The sequence below is a fragment of the Sus scrofa genome, chromosome 16, assembly GCF_000003025.6.
Source record: "Sus scrofa isolate TJ Tabasco breed Duroc chromosome 16, Sscrofa11.1, whole genome shotgun sequence".
Lineage (NCBI taxonomy): Eukaryota > Metazoa > Chordata > Mammalia > Artiodactyla > Suidae > Sus > Sus scrofa.
Genome location: NC_010458.4, coordinates 34,974,079 through 34,997,550, shown reverse-complemented (window position 1 = coordinate 34,997,550; position 23,472 = coordinate 34,974,079). Strand labels below are relative to the sequence as shown.

Sequence of the window (23,472 nt, the reverse complement as noted above, 5' to 3'; positions counted from 1 at the left end):
TTTGCAGATAATAGAGTTGTAGCCTCTCTTGCTTCTGATGTCTGCCCCCCTTGCAGCTGAAGTTGGTAAGGGGGCTTGCTTCAGGCTTCCTGATGGAAGGGACTGTTGCCTTGATGAAAGTTTTTATCATGAATGGACGTTGAATCTTTTCAAATGCTTTTTCTGTGTCTATTGAGATCATTCAATTTGTATCCTTTCTTTAAGGTGGTGTATCACATTGATTGATTTGTGAATATTGAAATATCCTTGCATTCCTGGAATAAATCCCACTTGATCATGGTGTACATATTTTTATATATTGTTGTATTGTGTTTGCTAATATTTTGTTGAGGATTTTTGCATCTATGCTCATCAGATATACTGTTTTGTTTTTTTTTTTCCTAGTGTCTTTGTCTGATTTGGGCAGACAAAGATGGCCTCACAGAATGAATTTGGAAGTGTTTCTTTTCAATTTTTCGGAATAGTTTGAGAAGGATAGGTATTAGTTTTTTATTGTACATTTGGTAGAATTCCCCTGTGAAGATACCCAGTCCTGGACTTTTGTTTGCTGGGAGATTGGTGGTTTACTGTTGTTGTTATTGTTTTATAAATTCAGTTTCACTACCAATGATTAGTTTGCTCAGATTGTCTATTTCTTGCTGAGTTAGTTTTGGAAGATTGCATGTTTCTAGAAGTTTCTAGATGTTTGTCCACATCTTCTCATTTGTCCAATTTGTTGGCATGTAACCATTCTATTCTCATGATGTTTTTTAACATTGTGGCATCAGTTGCTACTTCATTTCTGATTTTATTTGGATCATCTCTTTTTCTTGATAAGCCTGGTTAAAGGCTTATCAATTTTTTTTTTTTTTGAAAAATCCAGCTCTTAGTTTCATTGTATTCGGGGTTTTGTGGGGTTTTTTTGGTTTCTATATTATTTCCTCTCTGATTTTACTATTTCCTTCCTTCTGCTGACTTTTGGCTTGGCTTGTTCTTGTATCAATTCTTCTAGATGGTAGGTTGTTTGAGAGCTTTCTTTTTTCCCCGATGTAGGCCTTTATCAATATAAATTTCCCTTTAGAACTGCTTTTGCCATGTCCCATATATTTTTAGGAAGCTTTATTTTCATTTGTCTCAGGGTATTTTCTGATATTCACCTTTATTTCATCATTGACCCATTGGTTTTTTAGTAGCTTGTTGTTTAGTCTCTATGTATTTGTATTTTTCCCACTTTTATTCCTTTGATTTTTAGTCTCATACTATTGTGGTCAGAACAAAAATGCTTAATATAATTTTTGTCCTCTTAAATTTGTTGCGATTTATATTGTAGCCTAATATGTTATCTGGAGAATATTTCTCATGTGCACTTGAAAAGAATGTGTATTCTGCTGGCTTGGGATGGGATGTCCTATAGATATCTATTAAGTCCAACTGGGCTAATGTATCATTTAATACTACAGATTCCTTATTGATCTTCTGTCTGATCCATCCTGATGTAAATGGGGTGTTAAAAGCCTCTACAATGATCAGTTTTTCCCTTTATGTCTGTTAGCATTTGCTTTAGATATTTAGATGCTCCTATATTAAGTGTATATATGCTAACAGATGTTATATCCTCTTCTTGTATTGATCCATTTATCATTATATTAGGGCCTTGTCTTTTGTTATAGACTTTAATAACTATTCTGAGTATTGCCACTCCAGCTTTGTCATTTCCGTTGGCATGAAATATCTTTTTCCATCTTCTTTCAGTCTATGTGTCATTAGCTTTGAAGTAAGTCTCTTGTAAGCAGGATACACATGGGTCTTATTTTTTCTTAATCCAATTAGGCACTCTATGTCTCTCAATTGGAGCATCTGGTCCATTGACACTTTAGGTAATTATTGATAAGTATGCACTTACAGCCATTTTGTTACTCATTTTCTGGTTGTTGTTTCTGTGGCTCCGTTTTCTTCTTTTAGTTTCTTCCCTTCCAGTTTGATGGGTTTGTTTTAGTGGAATGCTTGCATCCTTTTCTCTCTAGTTTTTATGTGTGTATTGATTTTCCATTACCATTGGGTTCATATATGTTGACTTATATCTACTCGTTTTAAATTGGTAGTCATTTTTCAAACACACTGTAAAACATTTTAGCCCTTCCCCTGTATGTTTGTGTTTTTGAGGTCATATTTTACAACCTAATGTTTATCCCTTTATTATATGTTGTAGTAAATTTGTCTTTTAATGTTTGTACTAGCTTATTTAAGTGGCTAAATAAATACAGCCTTTACTATACATTTGCCTTTACTAATTGGATTTTTCCTATCCCATATATTCTTACTTTTTGTTGTAGCCTTTTACTTTTCATTTAGAGAAAATCCTTTAACATTCCAGTACTGAACTCTTAGTTTTTGCTTGTCTGAAAAGTTCTTTAGCTCTCCTTCAATTCTGAATGATTATCTTGCTGGGCAGAGTATCCCCCCCCCCCATCCCACCCTGCCCCACAGCATATGGAGTTCCAAGGCCAGGGATCAAATCTGAGCCACAGCTTGCTGTGACCTACACCACAGCTGCAGCAACAAAGGATCCTTTAACCCACTGTGCCAGGGTGGATATCAAACCTGCATCCTGACACTGCAGAGACACCACTAATCCTACTTTGCCACAGCAGAAATTCTTGGGCAGAGTATCTTAAGTTGTAGGTTTTTCCCTTTCAGTACTTTAAATATACCATGCCACTCCCTTCTGGTCTGTAAAGTTTCTGTAGAGAAATCAGCAGATGGCCTTACAGGGGTTTCCACGTATGTGGCTTTTTTTCTCGTTGCCCTTAGAATCTTGACTTTTTGTCATTTTAATTATGATATATGTTGGTGTGGATCTCTTTAGGTTCCTATCTAGTTTGAGACTCTGTGCTTCCTCTACCTAGATATGTTTCCTTCTTCAGATTCAGGGAGTTTTCAGCCATAATTTCATCAAATTACATTTGCAACACCTTTCTTTTCTTTCTGGGATCCCTATAATGTGAATATTAATAAGCCTAGTGTTGTCCCACATGTCCTTAAACTGTTCTCATTTTTTTGTTGTTGTTGTTCTGATTGGGTGATTTCCATTGCGCTATCTTCCATAAAACTTATGCCTTCTTCTGTATTATGTAGTTTGCTATCATTCCTTCCAGTGTTTTGTTTTCTTTTTTCACACTTGCAGCATATGGAAGTTCCCAGGTTAGGGACTGAATCCAAGCCACAGCTGCAACCTATGCCATACCTGTGGCAACACTAGATCCTTAACCCACTGTGCTGGGCCAGGGATCAAACCAGGGCTGCTGTAGAGACAATGCCAGATCCTTAACCCACTGTACCCTGGAACTCCCCTCCCAGTGGATTTTTCATTTCAGTTATTGTATTCTTTAGTTTTGGCTTTTTTTTTTTTTTTTTTTTTGTCTTTTTGCCTTTTCTTGAGCCACTCCCACAGCAATATGGAGGTTCCCAGGCTAGAGGTCCAACTGGAGCTGTAGCCACCGGCCTATGCCACAGCCACAGCAATGCAGGATCCAAGCCGCGTCTGTGACTCACACCACAGCTCGTGGCAACACCGGATCCTTAACCCACTGAGCAAGGGCAAGGATCGAACCTGCAACCTCATGGTTCCTTGTCAGATTTGCTAACCACTGCACCATGACAGGAACTCCCTGGTTCTTTTTTTACATTTACTAGTTTCTTGTAAAAATTCTGTGTTTATCCTTCATTTTCCTAGTTCAGCTGTCATTCTTATTACTAATAGTTTGAACCCTTTATCTGGTAAATTATCTTTCATTAGTTTTTCAGGGTTTTTTCCTTGGTCTTTAATTTGAAAAAAATAATTCTTCTGTTTTCATTTTGCTTAACTTTCTCTCTGAAACTGGATGAAACAGTTACCTATCCCAGTCTTGCATGGGCATCCTTATGTGGGAACATCCCTATACGGTCTGCATGTACAAAGTGGCTTTGGTGGGAAAGTTGGTTCTGAAGTGGGCATAGTTAACACCTTCCAACAGGGCATGCTATAAGTTATCACCTTGGTGGGTGGTAGGGCTGGAGATGGAGGGGCTAGAGCTAGAACCAACTACAAGCTAAGGCTCTCCTCAGTGGCCAGTATCATCCTACTGGCATCAGGATCAGGTCCCAAGTTGCTGGAACAGAAGCCCTAGAGAGTAGTCAGGTCTGTTCCCTATAAGTGTGCTCTCTCTCCCTCCCAGCATCAGCTCCTTCACCCCAGAAGGGAGCAGTGGAGTAAGAGGTGTGTGAGGGGGCTGCGTGTGTGATGGCAATGGGTGACCAATGTGGCCCAGGGTACACACTAGTGCAATCCTGGCACACCAGAATTACAGAGCACTCCCAAACTGCTGCCCCCATAAACACCAGTAATGGCTGCCCTCATCCCATATGTGTGCTGTGCCAGGTCCAGGCCAGCTCCATCTCCCACAACTGCACATTTTCCATGCGGCAGCAGCTTTCACTCTAGTGGGAAGCTGTGCTGCTGAGGAAGAGGAGCTGGAGCAGGTGTTTGGCACAGGCTAGGTTATGCACTGGGATGGTCAAGGGAAATCAGCCTAAGTCCCTTGCAGTCTCCTCAGCCTTGCTTTAGGAGTAAGCAAAGCATGTGCATGCTCTTCATGAGCAAAGTGTAGGTTTCTAAGAGCCCTACTCTTTGTCCCACTGGTTTTCAAACCAGCTAAGTGGACTTGGCTTGTCAGTGTTGGACCCTGAGCTGAAGTGCCCAATATGTGGATCAAACCATTAACTCCCAGGGAGGATCTCTGAGTCCATGTAATCTCACTCCTCTTCTGTGTCCCCTCCCAGGGGCACAAGTCCTGACCCAAGTGTTTCTCTTCCCTTCCTACCCACCTCTGTGTGGATCTATCTTATAGTCTTGGTTGTATAAGAGTTGTTCTGCCAGTGTTCAGTTGTTTTTCCATGTGAGAACTGCTCCACATGGAGATTATTTTATGTGTTCATCTGAGGAGGTGAGCTCCATGTTCTTCTACTTAGCTTTTCTATGCTCCTTCTACCTGCTGGTACTTTCTTGATTTTTACTTTAAAAGTGTCAATTAGAACACAACTGTTACCTGGCTGACATCAACTGTAAAATGCATCCTGATTTCAAATATATTAAAATATGGGGAAATGTTCATCCTAGAATAGATGAGAGTAGTTTCAGGTCTTGAGAACAGAAGTCATTTCATACTTAAGAAAGCCACCTCTTGGATGGAAGAAAAAGAAAGAAAAGAAAAGAAAAACCTATGTGACTGTTCAGGCCTGATTACAGGAAATTACAAAGGCTTTACCTAGGAGGCCTCAGAGGCAAAACCTGTTCTCTCCACATCAGATTTGTTACAGAGCTGCAAAACAACAGAGCTACATTGCCATCTCTGGAAGTTGTTGCAGACAAGGACTCAGGTCTCTCTAAATGGCCATGCTCTTACATGCATCTGCATCCCTGGCCCAGGTGCCTCTAATGGAATCCTTTCTATGGGGAAATACTTAAAAAGACAATTCTCTACACTCTGACTCAGTACCTTTCCCCTCCTAACTCTTCCTTCTTCCTCTCTCCAAGTCCCTGGGTCCACAAATCTGCAGGAACTTTCTGTTCATGGTTCCCTGAACAGTGAGACAAAACCCAACACCTGTGCTAATCCACCTGTCCCTCCAACCAGTGGGTCATTCCACACGGAGAAATACAACAGAGGCAATCTCCCTTTGATTTAGACTCTTGTTTATACAATCACAGTAAATGATCAAAGGTTTGACTGTCACTTTCATTTTGGCTTATTTAAAACAGTACTCTTAACACCTGCCAGTTCAGCACTCTCTGTCCAGCTCGGCCACTATGCAAGTCAAGAAGAATGCAGTAAAGCATTCTGAAAACAAAGCATGAGAACAGTCAAGAGATTCCTAAGAAGTCTACCTATCAGGATTTCCATTTGTCCTTTCCTGTGTACTCAAGCAAATGTTGAGCAAAACATTAAACACTGAGTTAGAATAGCTAGACAAGACATAACAATCAAAAGGGAAACAATTAACAACACTGTAGATACATATTTAGATGGCAAAATATTTGATTCTCATGAGAAATTCAACTGAGGGGGGAAGCACCATGAACCACAGCAGCCAAGCCAAGGAAGGCTTTGTCAAAGAAGTGTGACTTGAGGAGAGCACTGAACTAGTAAAATTTGGGTAATTAGTGGAAAAGACATATGGACATTAAAGTATAATTCCCATTCTCCAAGAATGTAAGGAATCCTTTAAAAAAAACAAAAAACAAAAAACTGAGGAACGTTTTACAGATGTGTATGCCCGGGAACAAAATAGTTTATTCTACAGAGTGACATGAAATAGAATTACTTTTCAGGATTTAAACCTTGTTTTGACTACATTCATTATCCTTTATATTCCTCAAATCCATCCCAATGGATTACAGAAACAGCTTGATTATTTCCCCTCATAGTTGTTTAGCTAATCTATTATGCGGCAATTAATATGCAACTTGGCCAGAGTTGCCAGGCACTGGAGTAGGAAGAGGCTTCCTCCAAAAACATATAGCCATTCTGGCCTAAATAGCTGCATACTAAGTGTGTTAGGCATAATTAAATTTTGGAAATATGTAAGCCTGTCTTCCCTCTGGTTCCTCAATTGAATTAGTTTACTTGGTAAGCTCCAGCTTCAACTCTACCAACTTGAAAATAGGTTTGATAATATTTTCAAACCACAAATGTTTCTTGAGCACTTGCTTGATGCCAGGCAGAAGCCTCTGACTTCCTGGAAATTTAGTCTAAACTCCAGAGTTGCACTATTGCTACAGTAGCCATAATCACTAGCTACATGTGGCTAATGAATACATGAAACATGGCTAGTGCAACTGAGAAACTGAATTTATTTTAATCTACATTTAAATTTAAAATTGAGCCTTGAGAGGTTCCATTGTCAGTGGATTAAGAATCCAACACAGTCTCCATAAGGAAGCAGGACTGATCCTTGGCTTCACTCAGTGGGTTAAGGATCCAGTGTTGCTGCAAGTCACAGATGCAGCTCAAATCCAGTGTTGCTATGGCTGTGGTGTAGGCCTGCAGCTGCAGCTCTGATTCAACCCCTAGCCCAGAAACTTCCATACACCACAGGTTTGGTCATTTAAAAAAAGAAAAAAAAAAAAAAAAGACTTGATTTCAGCTATTGGAAAACTTTCAGGAACGTATGGAATAACTTGAATATGTGATTCTATTGGGTATGTGAATCATAATTTGTCATATTCAGTAATTTATAAAATCTAAATATTGATCAAGTATTTCCAAATTGAAAATAGCATCCAAATTGAGATGTGAAGCAATTGTAAAACATGTACTATATTTCAAAGATTTAGTAAAAAAAATGTAAAAATCTCAATTTTTATATTGATTACATATTGAAATATTTGGGATATATATTGATCACATATGTGGCTCACATTACATTTTTATTATACAGCACTGCTCTAAAGCAACAATTTTCCCAAGAAAAGCTTAAATGCAGAACTACTTAGGAAGCTCTACTGTACCTCAACTCATGCTCATTTTCTTTTTGTTCCCTGCTTTCTTCTTCCTTTCTTCCCTCAACAATGATGTGCCCTGGACTAAAGAGCTAGAAAGACTGCCAATCCAGAGTTTAAATAATTCAAGGCAGTCTCTTTTATTTGTTGAAGAATTTAAACACTGGAACACTGGAATGACTTAGCAACTCTAATATATTAGGAGTATCTTAGTAGCTCAAGGGAAAGGTGTCAAAGAAATAGTTTTGCATTTCCCCATGGACAGTCTTAAAAGTAGTTTCCTAATAAGTCACTAAAAACTACTTAAATGTTTTTAAAAGCTTTAATATCATGAAGTCCTGAAATATTAATGAAAGATAAAGTAATTTATTATTCTAAATTACATTTATTTAATAAGTGAAAGATTTGATAAATAAAATTATAATGGAGAGGAGTTTTCATCAAAGCATTTTAAGCCATCACAAAATGGACTTATTATCATTATCTATTATGCTCCAACTCCAAAAGCCAAAGATAAAAGACAAAACTCAAAAGCCAAACACAAAAGAGGCTTACTCTATGTCATTTACATAAAGTTCAAGAACAAATCTAATTTATAGTGATAAACATCAGAACAGTGGCTACCTCTGGGCAGGGGCATTGACTGGAAAAGGGCAAGAGGGTGATAGAAATGTTACCCATATTGATTAGTGTGATGGTTATAGGAGTATAGTATTTAAAAATTTAAACCATACACAAAGCTTTGTGTATTTTATAATATGTAAATCTTATTTCAAAGTAAAATGTTAACTTGCTCCAGAGGACACAATTAGCAAGACGTTGAGATGGGACTCAAACTTAAGTCAATCTGAGCCTTCAGACTAGAGTAGGTTCACTTTCCTATCCAACCATACACAGAGATGAGAAAAATACAAGACTGTTACCTAGCTTAAATGTGTGATTAGCTTCACTCCCTCTACATACTTTATTCATAATATCCTTATTATGATAAACTTCACTTATTTTAGCACCAAACATCTTATACTTCAAAAGCTGGTTTTAACTTTGCAGCACTATAGCAACAGTAATTCTGTTTTTAGAAGTGAAATAAATTATTGTAACTAAACTTTCCAGCCTCCTACATGACTGGTAACATAAGAAGATAATTCAGCTGAAGAACAAATAAAGATAAAAATTTGGAAACTGCACTAACTGGCACAAATGCATTAGCTAATTAGTATCCGTAGATTATGATGAATAAATCTTCAGTTGTGGAACATCTTAGGACTATCAAAACAACTGATAGATGATGTATGACAGGAAGATGCCAAAATGGTCAATTAGCAAGTACCACTCATGTTTGTATGATATTTATGAGATTCAAGCACTGCAGTTGCATATGTGACCTCACATTTGTCAAGAATCAACTATCTATTGAACACTGATAAATGAACTAAATCAGTGTAAGACTTGAACATTAAAATACAACTGCACCAGCATTCATCTATGATACCCTGCATTTTTACACAGGGCTGCCTCTTTAAAAATATTTAATTACACACACTGCCTGTGTGACATCTTCACTGATAAACATGGAGAAAAATCCAGTTATTGTCTTCTTTTATATAAAAGCAAACTGAGGCCTAAAGCAGGTCACTGACACCACACAAGTCAACAAATAAAGCCAAGGTTAAGGTTACTCCAGCTAGTTTGCTATTACGAAGCCTCATGCCCACCTTGTTAAACAGGAGCTTCTCCTTCTACACATAGAAGTTTTTAAATATTTTAAGCTATTCTTATTTCTGTTGAGAATTTATCTCCCACATGGTAATCCCCAAACTAAGGAGAAAATCAGGTTAAATAGATATATATCCAAGACTTTGGGATAATTAATAAGTTCATATATTCAGAAGTGGAGGAAAAGTTGGTTTTTGTTCCTGAACAGTGAAAAAAGAATCCTAAGAACACATGAGATTCCAAACCCAGAAAACACTTAACTGGTGTAGGGAAAAAAAAAAAAAAAAAAAACCTTTCAAGGAATTCCCACATGCAAAATTTCCCACAATGGGGAAAAAAAAAAAAAAATTCATTGTTAAAAAAAAAAGTAAACTCCAACGCCCTACTTTGACAATACCCTGAATTATAGCAAAACAATTAATAAATCACTTTGGTAAAGGATTAACCTGGATTCCCAGACCCCAAACTCTGGGACAAACCACTGGCTCACTTCAGTCTCCAGCATCTGCAGTGTCCTGGCAGGCACACTAACCCTGTTGCAGCCCCCCTTCCCCCCTCTAACCCTACCCTCTCCTATCTTGACAAGAAACTCCTCACAGTACGACCAACTGTCTCTAAGTCATTTAATCTTCGTTTTCCCGGCCCTTTCGCTGGGTCTATGAATGGATTTTACTAAGGTTGTTAATCCCCCTGACACTTTATGTAAAACTTTAGCCTATAAATTTACGCGATCCAAAATTAATAGGACTGAGTTCTAAAAACAGAGCCGAGGTAAAGCCCCACAGTCCAGCCCAACACAGGGCATGCCTCGCACTCACCTGGGAACAGTCAGCTGGAGCTCCGGACAACAGGCACCCCTTTGCAGCTATTCATCCCAGTTCCTCGGGTCCCAGACGGCCAAGCTCCGGCTCCGCCCTGGGGGACGGCTCCCGCCACCCCACGCCCTCGGGAGCTTCATTCCCAGCCGCGGAGCGAGTGCTGCCAGGTCCAGAAAATGGAAGGACCCCCACCTCAGGGCCGACCCCAGAAGCCGCCTCCGCGAGCTCTGAGTCCAGAGCAGGCGGAAGCTGCTTTCCAGCACTGGCAGCTTCAAGGTGGCCATTGCTGTACAGGGCCGTCTGACTGCCGAGGCTGGGCTCTCTGTGGAGCAAGTTGTAAAAGAGCGCCTTACGTCACTGCCGGGGTCTTGGGCCATAATAACAGGAGTCCACTCTGGACGTTTACAAAGGAGATGTTCCCGGTTTGGCGTGGGGCACAGTGGTTCTAAAGCTGACAGTGAGCCAACCACAGCATCACACACGCTACTGTGTGGCCGTAATTTTAATAGGGCCATTTTCAACATATTTTTAAAATATCTATAAAGAACACACAAACCGAACAAAATGAAAACCTGTCTCTCCCCCAGTAAGGGGACCAGTGAAGAGATTATACAAACAGTGCAAAGTGTAAAGCTAGGGGAACGGTGGAAGGAGGAAACATCTGAGCAGTGCTGCCGCCCTATAAAGAAATGTCATCAATGCTGAACAGAAAACTATGACTACTCTACCCCAAGACCCTAACAGACAAATGGAGTAGGTAGGTCAGGTACCCATCCTGAAATCAGGACCACTCTTCACTTTCATTCGCTACTAACATCACCATTATTCCCGAAACTTCAGTTGTAGCGATGATGCTTAATATTTCACCATTTGAGCTTCCCAGTTAGTAAATTTAGGCCAGAATCTTTGACTCATTAAAATGCAAAGGATTCAAGGGAAGAAAAGCTAGGCTTTATTATTCACATTTCAATGTATGCCTTCTCTTAAAAGCAGGCCTTGATGAAAAGTTAGAGAGGAGAGGGCACTAGACTCTAGGGACTAGGAGGAAAGACACAAAAATGAACACATTGCTGAATTTAACTAAAGCCAGCATTCAATATACATACAACGTATGGACTGATAAATGCTTAAGATTTCTGATGCCAAAGCAGCAGGTAAAAAAAAATGCTTGATGTAAACAACTATTTCTTAGATTAAATTCCAAGGATTAAACAAGTATTAGTGAAACAGAAAATGCACTATTAAAAAACACTTGGGAAAACAAAAGAAAACAAGATAGCTCTTGCAAATACGATAATGGATGCTAACTAAACTTACTCTGGTAACCATTTCACAATATTAATATAAGGCAAATCATTATGTTGTACACCTTAAATTTATACTCTCCAGTTTTACTGATGTATATCAATTATATCTCAATAAAATTGGAAAGAAATAATAGTTACGAAGGAAGTAAAAGTGAGGTACGTGATCTTTATCTCCCATAAACTAAGTCAATAGAAGTCTAAACTTGGTGTGACAAAAAAACAAAATATATGCCAACCATCATAAATGATTAAAGGCATTTGATTGTGGGATGTGGAACAGCAATTTAGAAAGGGTAAGCGGGAGTTCCCACTGTGGCTCAGTGGGTTAAGAACCTGACACTGTCTATAAAGATGTAGGTTTGATCCCTGGCCTCGCTCAGTAGGTTAAGGCTCCAGTGTTGCCACAAGCTGTGGCTAGGTTGTAGCTGCGGCTTGGATCTAGTGTTGCCGTGGCTGTGATACAGGCCTGCAGCTGCAGCTCTGATTCCAGTCCTAGTCCAGGAACTTCCATATGCCATAGGTGCGGCTGTAAAGAAAAGAAAGGGAGAAGCAACACAATACTGCTTTCTATTATAAACCTTTCTGCGGAATTTTATTTTCTAATTACATATGTATCTGTTACGTTGATAGTCTTTAAAGAAAATTTTCTATACCTAGAAATGAGAAAAGTAATTGAACACTGGGACATTTGCGGTTGGTTTGTAATGATTGTAGGATTATGTATGATTTTCTTTCCCTTGTTACATCTGTTTCAATAATGCTATTATGGAAAACTTGACAAATCAAGCATGTTAAGGTAAGTAGGCTATAACTAAGAAGCTCTTTGAGGAAATGGGAAAAAAAAGAGAGAGATGAGCTATAGTGCTCTTTGCAAATAAAACATACTGAAAGAGACAAGACATACAGATATTACAAAGAACAATGTGAACACCTTCATTCATTTAGGCTTTCCCAAAAGTGAGATTAATAGTGCAAGTTAAATATTTCCTGTATTTTTATTAATTGAACTTCCCTTTTTGAGCTGTCTGTACTTTGCACATTTGTCTATTGGTATTCTACATATCCACATATGAAGAACTACACACTGATAAGTGCAGTCACAGTAATACTTTCCCATGTCTATTATTTAACCTTTTTATATAAGTAGCTAATTCTTTTATGATCATTATGTTTGTTGGCTCCCTTGTTATTTGTCCTTTGAGCTTAATGTCAATTCTCATTCACAATTCATAGGTTTAATACTTAGCTGTATTTTTGTAGTTGTAGTTTTTTATATAATTCACAGAGAACTATTTTGAATACAACATGTGGTAGACATCTAACTAGTTACCTAACAAAATGTGTTGAATACTTCTCTTTTCGAATGTGACGTCTCATTTATTAACCAAATCCCTATAACAAAGACATATGTTGGGGATATTTTTAAGTAAATAATATCCACTCAAAACTGACTATTTTTGTCCCCCTGATATTTACGATGCTCTTGTTTCATGTCTTAATGTTTTAGTTCATTCATTTAATGATTTACTAAGAATTTCTGGGTGTTCCCATTGTGGCTCGGTGGCTTAAGAACCCAATTAGTATCCATGAACATGTGGCTTTGATCCCTGGCCTCGATCAGTGGGTTAAAGATCTGGCAATGCCACAAGCTGTGGCCATGGTGTAGGTTGTAGATGTGGCTCAAATTTGGTGTTGCTGTGGCTGTAGCTCTGGTTCGACCCCTAGCCTGGGAACTTCCATAGGCTGCAGGTGTGGCCCTAAAAAGAAAAAAAAAAAAGAATTTCCTACATTCTAGACATAATAAGGATAAATATATATAATGGTAAATGAAAAAATCAGTTCTTTCCCTCAATATTAAAGTATCAAAAATTAATTATAGCAAGAGTAACAAGCATTTGTTTGTTGACATAGTTTGAGCTCAAAGGATGATTTTCATTATTACAACTGTGTATTAATGTATACCATATTGAATTTATATGACTTTTTGTTCACTTCATAGGTTTCATAAGACTAAATAAAATTTCAAAAGGCAGGAGCTGATAACTATGACATATAGCAAGGAAAATTAAAAGTTCTATTGGATGTAAGTCAACTATATTCCAATAAATTTTTTTAAAAAAGTGCTGTTGGAAAACTTAGGGAAAAAAGCATTTCATTCTTTGTTTTCAAGGAACCCCTGTAAAAATACAGTTGTGTCATTGAGTACAGAGCTCACACTGCAAACAATTAACCATTTTCACCACATATCTGATGATCTAAAAATCAAAATTACCTACTTAGCCTTATGTCTTTCACTGTTTGCGTCATGAAAATCATGTCACCATACACTGTTGCCTAAAGGTTCCTATTAAGTAAAAATGGGGCCCAATAACTTTTAACCAAAAACGTATCCTATACTGTTTGTTATAGAATCAATAAACACTGTACTAAGACATAACATTTAGACATGAAATATGTCTAAAACCCCTGAAGAATACACTAGAAATAAGGAAGACATTTAGAATGCTTTAATCTTTCCAGTTAACACCACTTGTATCAGTAACTGCAACGTTGTAACTTTTAGCATTTCACATAACTAGTCAGTAAGCATTTTTTTAAGGGTAGGAGTAAGAACAGAAGGACAGGAGATACAAGAGTGTCAGATTTCACACTCCTGCTAAAAACTCAAAAATCAAAACTATTTTCTTCTCTGCATCAAAACTGCCACAAACTTGAAGGTTGTTTTAGCTTTAATCCCATGACTCATCATCTACTGGATTGGGAGCTTGTGAAGAAGAAAACCCTGCTGTGTTCAAAGAGCTCTTGCCCTGGTAATTCTTGAAAACAAACAAACAAACAAAAAATTTAATTTTATGCAGCTTTAAAGTTACATTGCCCAGCCCGAGAGTAGGGACTCCAGCTTTCTACCCTGTCTTCCCAATGTATATACAGAATTTCATTCTCACTGAATCCAGTCTATTTGGAAAAACAAAAACAAAAAGGCTCATATCAACCTGGGAAGTCTAAAGTACACAGAATATTTCAAGAAAAATCTTTTTTTTAAAGTCAATAGTTTTGGCAAGTGGAAAAACAAAGCTCTCTATTTCAATGAATAAGCATAAATATTTAATGATTAGTATGCTCATTATTTCTATATAAAGGTGGTGTTGCCTATAAATTGACACAATAGAAAAGATAAGCAACTCATATCTCTATTATTTCATCTTACTTAACAATGTGGTCAGAATTCCAAAAATAAAGAACTCCTACAGGAGTTCCCGTTGTGGCTCAGTAGAAACCAATCCAACTAGGAACCATGAGGTTGTGGGTTCGATCCCTGGCCTCGCTCAGTGAGTTGCAGATCCAGCACTGCCGTCAGCTGTAGTGTAGGTCACAGATGCAGCTCAGATCTGGTCTTGCTGTGGCTGTGGTGCAGGCTGGCAGCAACAGCTCCGATTAGACCCCTAGCCTGGGAACCTCCATATGCCACGGGTGTGGCCCTAAAAAAATTGGGAAAGAAAGGTATTTGAGCATAAATCTTAAATTCCTCACCTTTAAAATCAAAACTAAGTATGTACATAAATTTTTTAGAGAAATATTAATCTTCTAGTTATGAAAATAATGGCTTAGATAAATTACCAAATGTTATAGTTATTTGGCAATATTAAGCATGACATTTACGAAGGGTAACTAAAAGGGTAATAATTCAAGTTCTGAATTTTTCCCCTCAACTAACCTTTCTAGTATCAACTGATGCAAACACATTTCCTCTTGAACTACCACTGAAGCCAGGAACATAGGTACTAAATGCAATTTCTTCTAACCACGCAGGAACATCCTGTTGAGCCTTAAAAAAAAAAAATTAACTGCATATTCAGTATGCATAAAATCTCAAAGACTGGAACAGTTTACTTTTCCTTAATATACATACGTATAAAATGTCTACTTTCAATGAGAAGGTAAGAACACTATCCATTCAGTTTTAAAAATCAAAAACTTACATCTGATAGTACTTTCACTAGTGGCTGTGCTAAATGGCTATCTGATTCAGGATCAAAAAAGGAAATAGCTCTGCCAGTATTTCCACAGCGACCCGTACGCCCAATTCGATGAACATATTCATCGATGGTGGAAGGAAGATCAAAATTGATAACATGCTGAACATTTTCAATATCCAGCCCTCGGGCAGCTACTGAAGTAGCAACAAGAACTGGACACTTCCCACAGCGAAAATCTCCAAGAGCTTGCTCTCTCTCTCTCTGTTCTCGATCACTTGAAAGAAAACAAAGTATGTATCAGCACAGTTCTTAAGAAAATTATTAAAGACAACCATTAAAGTTCAACATGTAAGTTTCTTTTTTTAATAATGGTAAAAATAGCAGCATTTAACATTAATGTTTACTTCTTACGTACTAAGCATTACACTAATTCCTTTAAAGCCATCATTTAATTCTCATAATAATACTTCAGGATTAGGTCAGTTATCACCATTTGCAGATGAGGTGGGGCAACATATAATACAAAGAGCCAAAATACAAACTCAAAACGACAAACATCAAATCTTACGCATTCATAGTTTCTAGTTTTGATGAAATATATACACCTACCTGATTAGAATGCTTTCTCAAATTACTGATTTCTTAAAAGTATAATATCTGAATTTTACATATTCACTGGTTAATATTTTAGGTCTACTAGTAAAGTGTCAAAGAAATTCTATTAACATGACATGTTTAAAGACTCCAATTTACAAAATGCCAGGCATCAGAAGGATTAGATTTAACTGAAGAAACACCTAGATCTAAGGATCAGAGAGCCTTTAATGATCTCTCTTGAGAAGCTACAACTCTTCATAATGAGGAATTTAAGATACACCTTTAACTTGCCCATCCCTACCACTTGGTTCTTATAAAAACTTAAAATGGGGAGGGGTTGAGTCGGACATATACACACACATATATAAAAATAGGGACCTACTGCATAGCACAGGGAAATGTGCCCGGTACTGTGTAATGATCTATGTGGGAAAAGAATCTGAAAACAAATGGATACATGTATATGTATAACTGATTTACTTTGCTATAGCACACCTGAAATTAACACAACTTTGTAATAAATACACTCCAATAAAATTTATTTTAAAAGTTTTTAAAATAAAATACAAAAAAACTTGAAGATGAAGAATAACAGTTTAGATCCTAGGAAATCTGAATCCTAATTCTAAGATTTTATACTAGTTAAATATATTGACATTTCTTAACAAATGACAAAGACAAATCACCTCCTTACTAGGAAATTAGGTTTATCTACTCACCCATGAATACTGGTTGTTGATATTTTTTCTTGACAAAGAAAAGTGGCAATAAAATCTGCTTTTTTCTTAGTTTCTACAAAGACCATAGTTCTTTCATCACCTGCAAACAACAAATGATTATTAATATTCAAACTACAAAAATGGGAAGAGAAAAAAAGGTAAGGTGAGCAGGAAACTGTCTCATTCACAATTGTACTCCCAAACCCAGACCCAGGCCTGGTAGGTGATAGTAACTCAAGTACTTCTTGAATGGATGAATGTCAAGGAGTTTTCTCCTACTTTAGGGCTAAGAAAATCTGCTTGCCCTTGTCCTCTGAGGCTATCTGAGAAGTGGAGACTTAAGGAAAGATAAATGATATATCTACCTGTCAACTCTTAGCAGCTCCTCATTTGTCTCAGGCCCTTCATTTCCCTCTCTATAAATAAATGCCTTTGTTCTTTACCTCCCAAGATCACCCAAACTTTTATTCTACCTTGACTGTCAGAAGTATTCATAATAAAAGCATCCTAACATCTCAGGGCTGACAAACTACAATATTCCATGTTCCAACATTACCTTTTAACTCAAACTACTTAATCTCCAAGCTATATTACACACACAGAAAATTAAATACCTTTATTCTAGGGTCTTAATGCACTAAAGAATATTTACTTCTTGCCTTAAAATATTACACTGGTTAAAATTCATGCACAAGCCAGAGATTTTACCACCTAAGGAAATTTTCTATAAAATGTTAGAGAGAAGAGAGTTCCTGTCATAGCTCAGTGGAAATGAATCTGACTAGCATCCATGAGGGCACAGTCTTGCTCAGTGGGTTAAGGATCTGGTGTTGCCATGAGCTGTGGTATAGGTCACAGACATGGCTGGGACCCCGCGTTGCTGTGGCTGTGGTGCAGACCCCTAGCCTGGGAACCTCCATATGCCATGGGTGCAGCCCTAAAAAAGACATACATATATACATACATAAAATGTTAAGAAAGGAGAGATGATAATTTATAGCCTTAATGGAAGGAAGAAGGTATTACTGTTCATAATCCCACTTCCCCATCTCCCTATCAGCTGGCTTCATTTATTCAACAAATATTTAGTGCCTAGCAGATACTAGTAACAACTCTAAGGTGCTGAAAATACAGCAATAAAACAAAGCCCCTGCACTTACTGTGGGGAAGCAAGTAATAAACAAATATTATGCATTAAGTCCTAGAAAGGAAAAAAATCAGCAAAAGAAAGACAAGTGGGTTACTTTAGATGTACCCTCTCTAATTAGATAACATCTGAGTAGAAATACTACTAAAATAAGATAGTAAACTATCCAGATATCTGAGGAAAGAGAATTACAAGGGAGAGGGAAGAAAAAATATAAAGGCTCTAAAGCATGGGTATTATTGATGTGCTCATAAAACCAGAAAAGACACCCCCAATATGGCTTCTACATTGGGCAGAAAGACTATCAAAAGCAAAGATGGTGAGGCAGAACCATGTCTGGTGTGTGTGGAGAACAGTAATGAGCAAAGCATGACTGGAGTATGGTAAGCAAGAGAGCAAATGAGGAGATGAATACAGAGAGGTAACAGAGGCCCTGTGATGAAGGGCTTTGAAAATGATTGAAAGACCTTTACTTTGAGAAGGAAAGCCACTGAGTTTGGAGCAAAGTGAAAAGAACTGATCTTTGTTTTAACTGAGCAGCCAATGGGTTCTGATATAGTTTGATGCTAGGGGAAAAAAGGAGTCTACTAATAGATCAGATGTGTAAGTTGGATAAAGAAATCAAGGATGACTCAGATTTTGTGTCTGAGCAACTGAAGAATGGAACTCATTAACTGAGATAGGAAGACTGCAACAAAAGAAGATTTAGAGGTTATTTTAATTAAATCTCAGGTAAAGATAACTAGGTAGAAAATCAAAAGGGCAACTGATTTCTGCAATAATAAGGAAGTTATATCTTGGAGATATAGACATTTTATTTATTAGAGAGTAATAATTTCATGTTTTATCAAAAATTACCTTTCAACAGTTTTGGATGTCATCTAGCAAGATGCCCAAGGCTGAAACTGCTTCATCCAACAGAGTCATATAATACTACTGCGCTGCTTAAGCTTTGAGCTCATTTTTCTTGGCTCCTGGTATAAATCCCAAATGGCAATGAAAACTTAACCCTACTGATATGTTCTCTAGTTTTTTTTTCTCTACTGATCTGATTTTGTATTTGTTCTAGTTCAGACAATAAGCTATACTCCCCTTTGGTGTCAGTAATAACTGCAAATTTAGTTTTACGATCAGACCATTTGGTCATCTTTATAAATGCATTAATGAATTATAACTACCTATTTTGTTGGGCGAAAAATAATAAAGAATTCATTTTGTTAGCCTTTATTTGTCTATTATTAGTTCATTATGAACTAAAATCAAGTAAGAACCTAAAAAGAATTCTAGCTTTGGTTATCTAGATAATTTTTTATATTTTTATGTTCACTCCTGACCTGTGGCTGAAGTGGTAGAACTGAAGCTATAAGTTCTTCATGTAACTGTTAACTCAGAAAGGGATTTATCTACCACAGTGTATAATCATTATGTTAATACCCCATGAAGAATATCAACAAATTGAATTATAAAGTCTCTGAAATTAAAGGAGCACAATTATAATTGGTTTACAGAGATAGAGAAATAATTTATAGAAATAAATATTCCTAAGATTCCCTGAAAATAAAAAAACTGAATTTATAATACTTCATATTAAACTTGAAAAATTCTTCCTATAGGAACTAAAGCAGAAATACTTTGGCGAATAAGACTAATTTAGTAACTTTGGTTTAGAAAATACATATCTTTTCACCAATTTATCAGTGTTAAGTATAAAACAATCACGTATTCTATTGTACTTGGGTTTTTCCTAACATGTAGAGATTTGCCAGTTAATTTTCTCCATAATGTTTATGAGTATGAAAATGTAAATCTGTCTTCAACTAAACTGAATCACTGTTCAACAGTATCTACCATTTTGTATACTGTCATCTTAAAAGATAATCTCCAAGATCTTTGTTAACTTAAAATAGTAGACTATATTGAATTAATGGATAACCATTGAATATAGGATAGAATTTTCAGTAATTAACTTAGTTTATGTCCTTTATGTTTATCATTTTTCAGGTGCCATAGAGAGGCAATATCTTTAGGTCATGTTAATGAACATACTCAGTTTTGCTCCTTTAAGTATAAAAGATATGTGTAGTATAGAAAGTAGTGCAGGAAGTTCATGATCTCTGGTAGTTAGCTAAAACGTTTGTGTATGACATCTGTCAACTGTCCCTCCTTGCTTCTACTTTCCTCTATGAAACAGAAGTTACTATGGTTAAAAATAATAATTAACAAAAGTGGTTGAGACTACACTATGAGTAATATTGACCAAGAAATATAAATTATTTGTACTTCTGTTTTTCAAGAAAAGAAAGAATACATTTTCCCTAAAGTGGTGGCTCTCAAAATTTTCATCTGTAACTCCTTTAAACTATTAAAAAATGATCAACAATCCCAATGTTTCAGTTATGTGGGTATAATAACTGATATTTACCATATTAAAAACTAAAGCCAAGAAAAATTTAAATATTAACTGGAACATACTGCATGTTAAAATAATTTTAGTATCATTATGAAAATTGTTTTTACTTCACAGACTCCTTGACAGGGTCTTAGGGGACTCTGAGGAGGATTCATTTTGTCCTATGTTGTCAGTTTGCTCCAGAACATGAAAAAAGCACAATGAAGCACAAATCTTAGAAACTGAATTTTATGTGCACTGGTTTATAATATACGGGTCTTCAGAAAAGCTATGAAATATGTTAAATTTTAGCAAAATTCAATCAATTTGGACGGCACTATTTCTTGATTTACTATTTAATGCCTTTACTTACAATATGAAAAGTTATTCCTTCTCTTTCTTGTAATCAGCCTATATAGCAGAGATGCTGTTGACTTTATTATGTCTTTGGTTATTTAAAGAAAAAAAAATCCCTTGTTTATGAAACAGCTATCATTCTTTACAATCACATTACCTTCTATGTTTATTTTTAAATGCTTTACTATCACTTCAGTTAAACTGGTAACTAAGTATTACTTCTCAGTCACCAATGCTTCTTTGCTAAATCAAATGTTCTACTATCCTCTGACAACCCTTGATACTGCCTTTTTAAAGACCAGACCATATATTTAGAAAGAGAAATCCACCTAAACTACTTTTGAGGTTTCCTAGAGAACCCCAGGAAAAAGGAGAGAAGTTTTTTATTTCACCTTATAAAAGAGAGGCTAAAAATAATCAAGCTTGTTTAATGTGTTATTACTTTTTTAAGAGTTGCGTGATAAGAAGTGCTAAATTAGAAGAAACATTAGAAATCGTGGCGCAGTGGTTAACGAATCCGACTAGGAACCATGAGGTTGCGGGTTTGGTCCCTGGCCTTGCTCAGTGGGTTAAGGATCTTTGTTGCCGTGAGCTGTGGTGTAGGTCGCAGATACAGCTCAGATCTTATGTTGCTGTGGCTGTGGCATAGGCGGGCAACTGTAGCTCTGATGGGAACCTCCATATGCCACTGGTGTGGCCGTAAAAAGCAACAACAAAAATAAATAAATAAATAAATAAATAAATAAAAATAAAGGGAAGCATTCGGAAAAAAAAAAAAAAGAAGAAACATTAAGCTTTCCCTAGGTTAAAATGCATAGGAAAAATGTTATTCACACATTTCAAAAATGTGTACTTTATGGGAAATCCCTGGAATTGTGTAAATTCCCTTGTTAGTAAATTTTTTTTTTTTTAACTTTCAGTAGAAACTCCGACCAAAACACTTATGAAACAACTATAGAGATTTTCTGCATTTTTCAGAGGCCTGGAGGTACACTGTTTGATACAACAGTTAAGTACTGTGCTTTCATGATTTCACCTACTACTAAAATATTTGTCTACAATCTTATTTCTTTCTAATTTGAACCTGGCATCCAGTGGTTCTCAATGGAATGGATATCAGATTTACACATGGCATTTTATAAAAATATAGATGACTAGATTCTTTTCTATGCTTAATCTACTCACTTGATATTCTTGTTATAAAAATTATGTCTACTCATTTTCATAAATCAGATGTACCATTCACGTACTTCTTTGAAAATAGGCCTAATCATCATCATTATAGACATTTAATTTTGGAGGAATGGTTTTATTACCTTTATTTTTCATGCCATAGAAACAACCACATTTCCTTATTTGTAGCATTATTATTATGATCCCTCATCAGATCTTTCATATTTAACAATGATCAGTAATGATCATCAATTCTCCATCAACTATCGATAGTTTCTGTTTTGCTTTGATGCTTGTCCAAAGACTTTGCTATAAAACTACAGATCAGAATATCTACAACAAAGAGCAGACTCTAAGTCTTGTGGGAAAGGACTGTTGCAGGCACTTCAAATTACTGATATCTCAAATAGTCTTGAACAGAAACTTGTAAGTCAACAATGCAGACATCTTTGGACTAAGTATAATTTTTAGTAAACTTGTAGATGTCTTTGGACTAAGTATGATTTTTAGGACTATCCCAGAAGCAGATGGAATCATCAACAGAGACTGATAACAGATTCAATGAAATAAGAATTACATTAAAAAATCTGGAGAACTTTAGAAGAGAGGAATCACTCAAATTTCTAGGTACTGCAGATGAAATATGGTAGAGAGAATTTCTTAGACTTAGTTTCCCTTCTTTAGAGGCCTTTTAAAAGTTCAATGTCAGATTTCTTAAGAAAACTTCTAGATAGAAGTTAACTTTGTGACTTCAGTATTTGTTCAATACTGTATGGCTCTAGATCTGACAAACAAACTCAAGGAGGCCTATGCTGTTAAGGAATAGTCTTGCTGCACCTATGCAAACAGGCCAAATATAATGAGACCCGCTTTTCCTGTGATCAATAACAATCTCTGAGATTACTGTGATCATGCGGGGATACAAGCTGTCAGAAAACTGTTGAACATTTCGAAATGAGCAAATATGATTACTGACTAACACATCCTTTAGGGCTGTCATGCCTTTTTACTGTCTTGTCTTCTTTTATATCCTTACTGCAAGTGATCACAAGGCAAATGAATCTTATCAATAAAAATCCCAGGAGTTTCCGTCATGGCTCAGCAGAAATGAATCTGACTAGCATCCATGAGAACACAGGTTTGATCCCTAGCCTTGCTCAGTGGGTTAAGTATCCGGAATTGCTGTGTGCTGTGCTGTAGGCTGCAGACGTGGCTCAGATCTAGCATTGCTGTGGCTGTGGTGCAGACCAGCGGCTACAGCTCCAACTCGACCCCTAGCTTGAGAACCTCCATATGCCATGGGTGCAGCCCTAAAAAAAATAAAAAATAAAAAAAGCAAATACAAATTTCCCCTCAAATATAACTGATTATTGCTTTGTGGATACTGACCATTTTTAAATCTATTTGTAAATTCATCTACATCCTTCCTGACAACCTACACATGTGTTCTTTGAATTCTCCTTTGAACTGGCTATAGCATCTTACCAGTTCCCTTTGTAATTAATGAGCTCAATAAAATCTTTGACACCTGTTCATTTAAAATTATGAAAAAGGCAGTTGGTTTTAATACTAGGAAACAATGAAATCTACACATTTTAAAGGCAGAAAGGGAGAGTTAGAAGTTTTAAGTTAAATATTAGAAAAGGAGATAAATTATATGAACAACAAATATGTAAAATATGAGGATATATTGGATGACTACTCTGTGCAAAGTCAAAAAAAAAAAAAAAAAAAAAAAAAGAGGGAGTTCCTGTTG

General features: G+C 36.6%; 2 protein-coding genes across 7 annotated transcripts in view; both read right to left on the bottom strand.

Moving 5' to 3' along the window:
- The window catches only part of IL31RA (interleukin 31 receptor A), an 83,969-nt gene extending 73,817 nt beyond the window's left edge, over nucleotides 1-10,152 (bottom strand). Inside the window, exon 1 of the mRNA XM_021076775.1 lies at nucleotides 10,051-10,152. The gene's annotated coding sequence lies outside the window, so the exon portion shown is untranslated. The remainder of the gene's footprint in view (nucleotides 1-10,050) is intronic.
- The window catches only part of DDX4 (DEAD-box helicase 4), a 104,001-nt gene continuing 94,378 nt past the window's right edge, over nucleotides 13,850-23,472 (bottom strand). For 5 of the 6 annotated variants that reach the window (XM_021076578.1, XM_021076579.1, XM_021076577.1 and 2 more), the window contains 4 exons: nucleotides 16,651-16,750; nucleotides 15,338-15,608; nucleotides 15,073-15,183; nucleotides 13,850-14,173 (listed from right to left, as the gene is read on the bottom strand). In XM_021076578.1, the coding sequence (XP_020932237.1) occupies nucleotides 14,087-14,173; nucleotides 15,073-15,183; nucleotides 15,338-15,608; nucleotides 16,651-16,750 (569 nt within the window). In that variant the 3' untranslated portion in view covers nucleotides 13,850-14,086. 6 annotated transcript variants of the gene reach the window in all.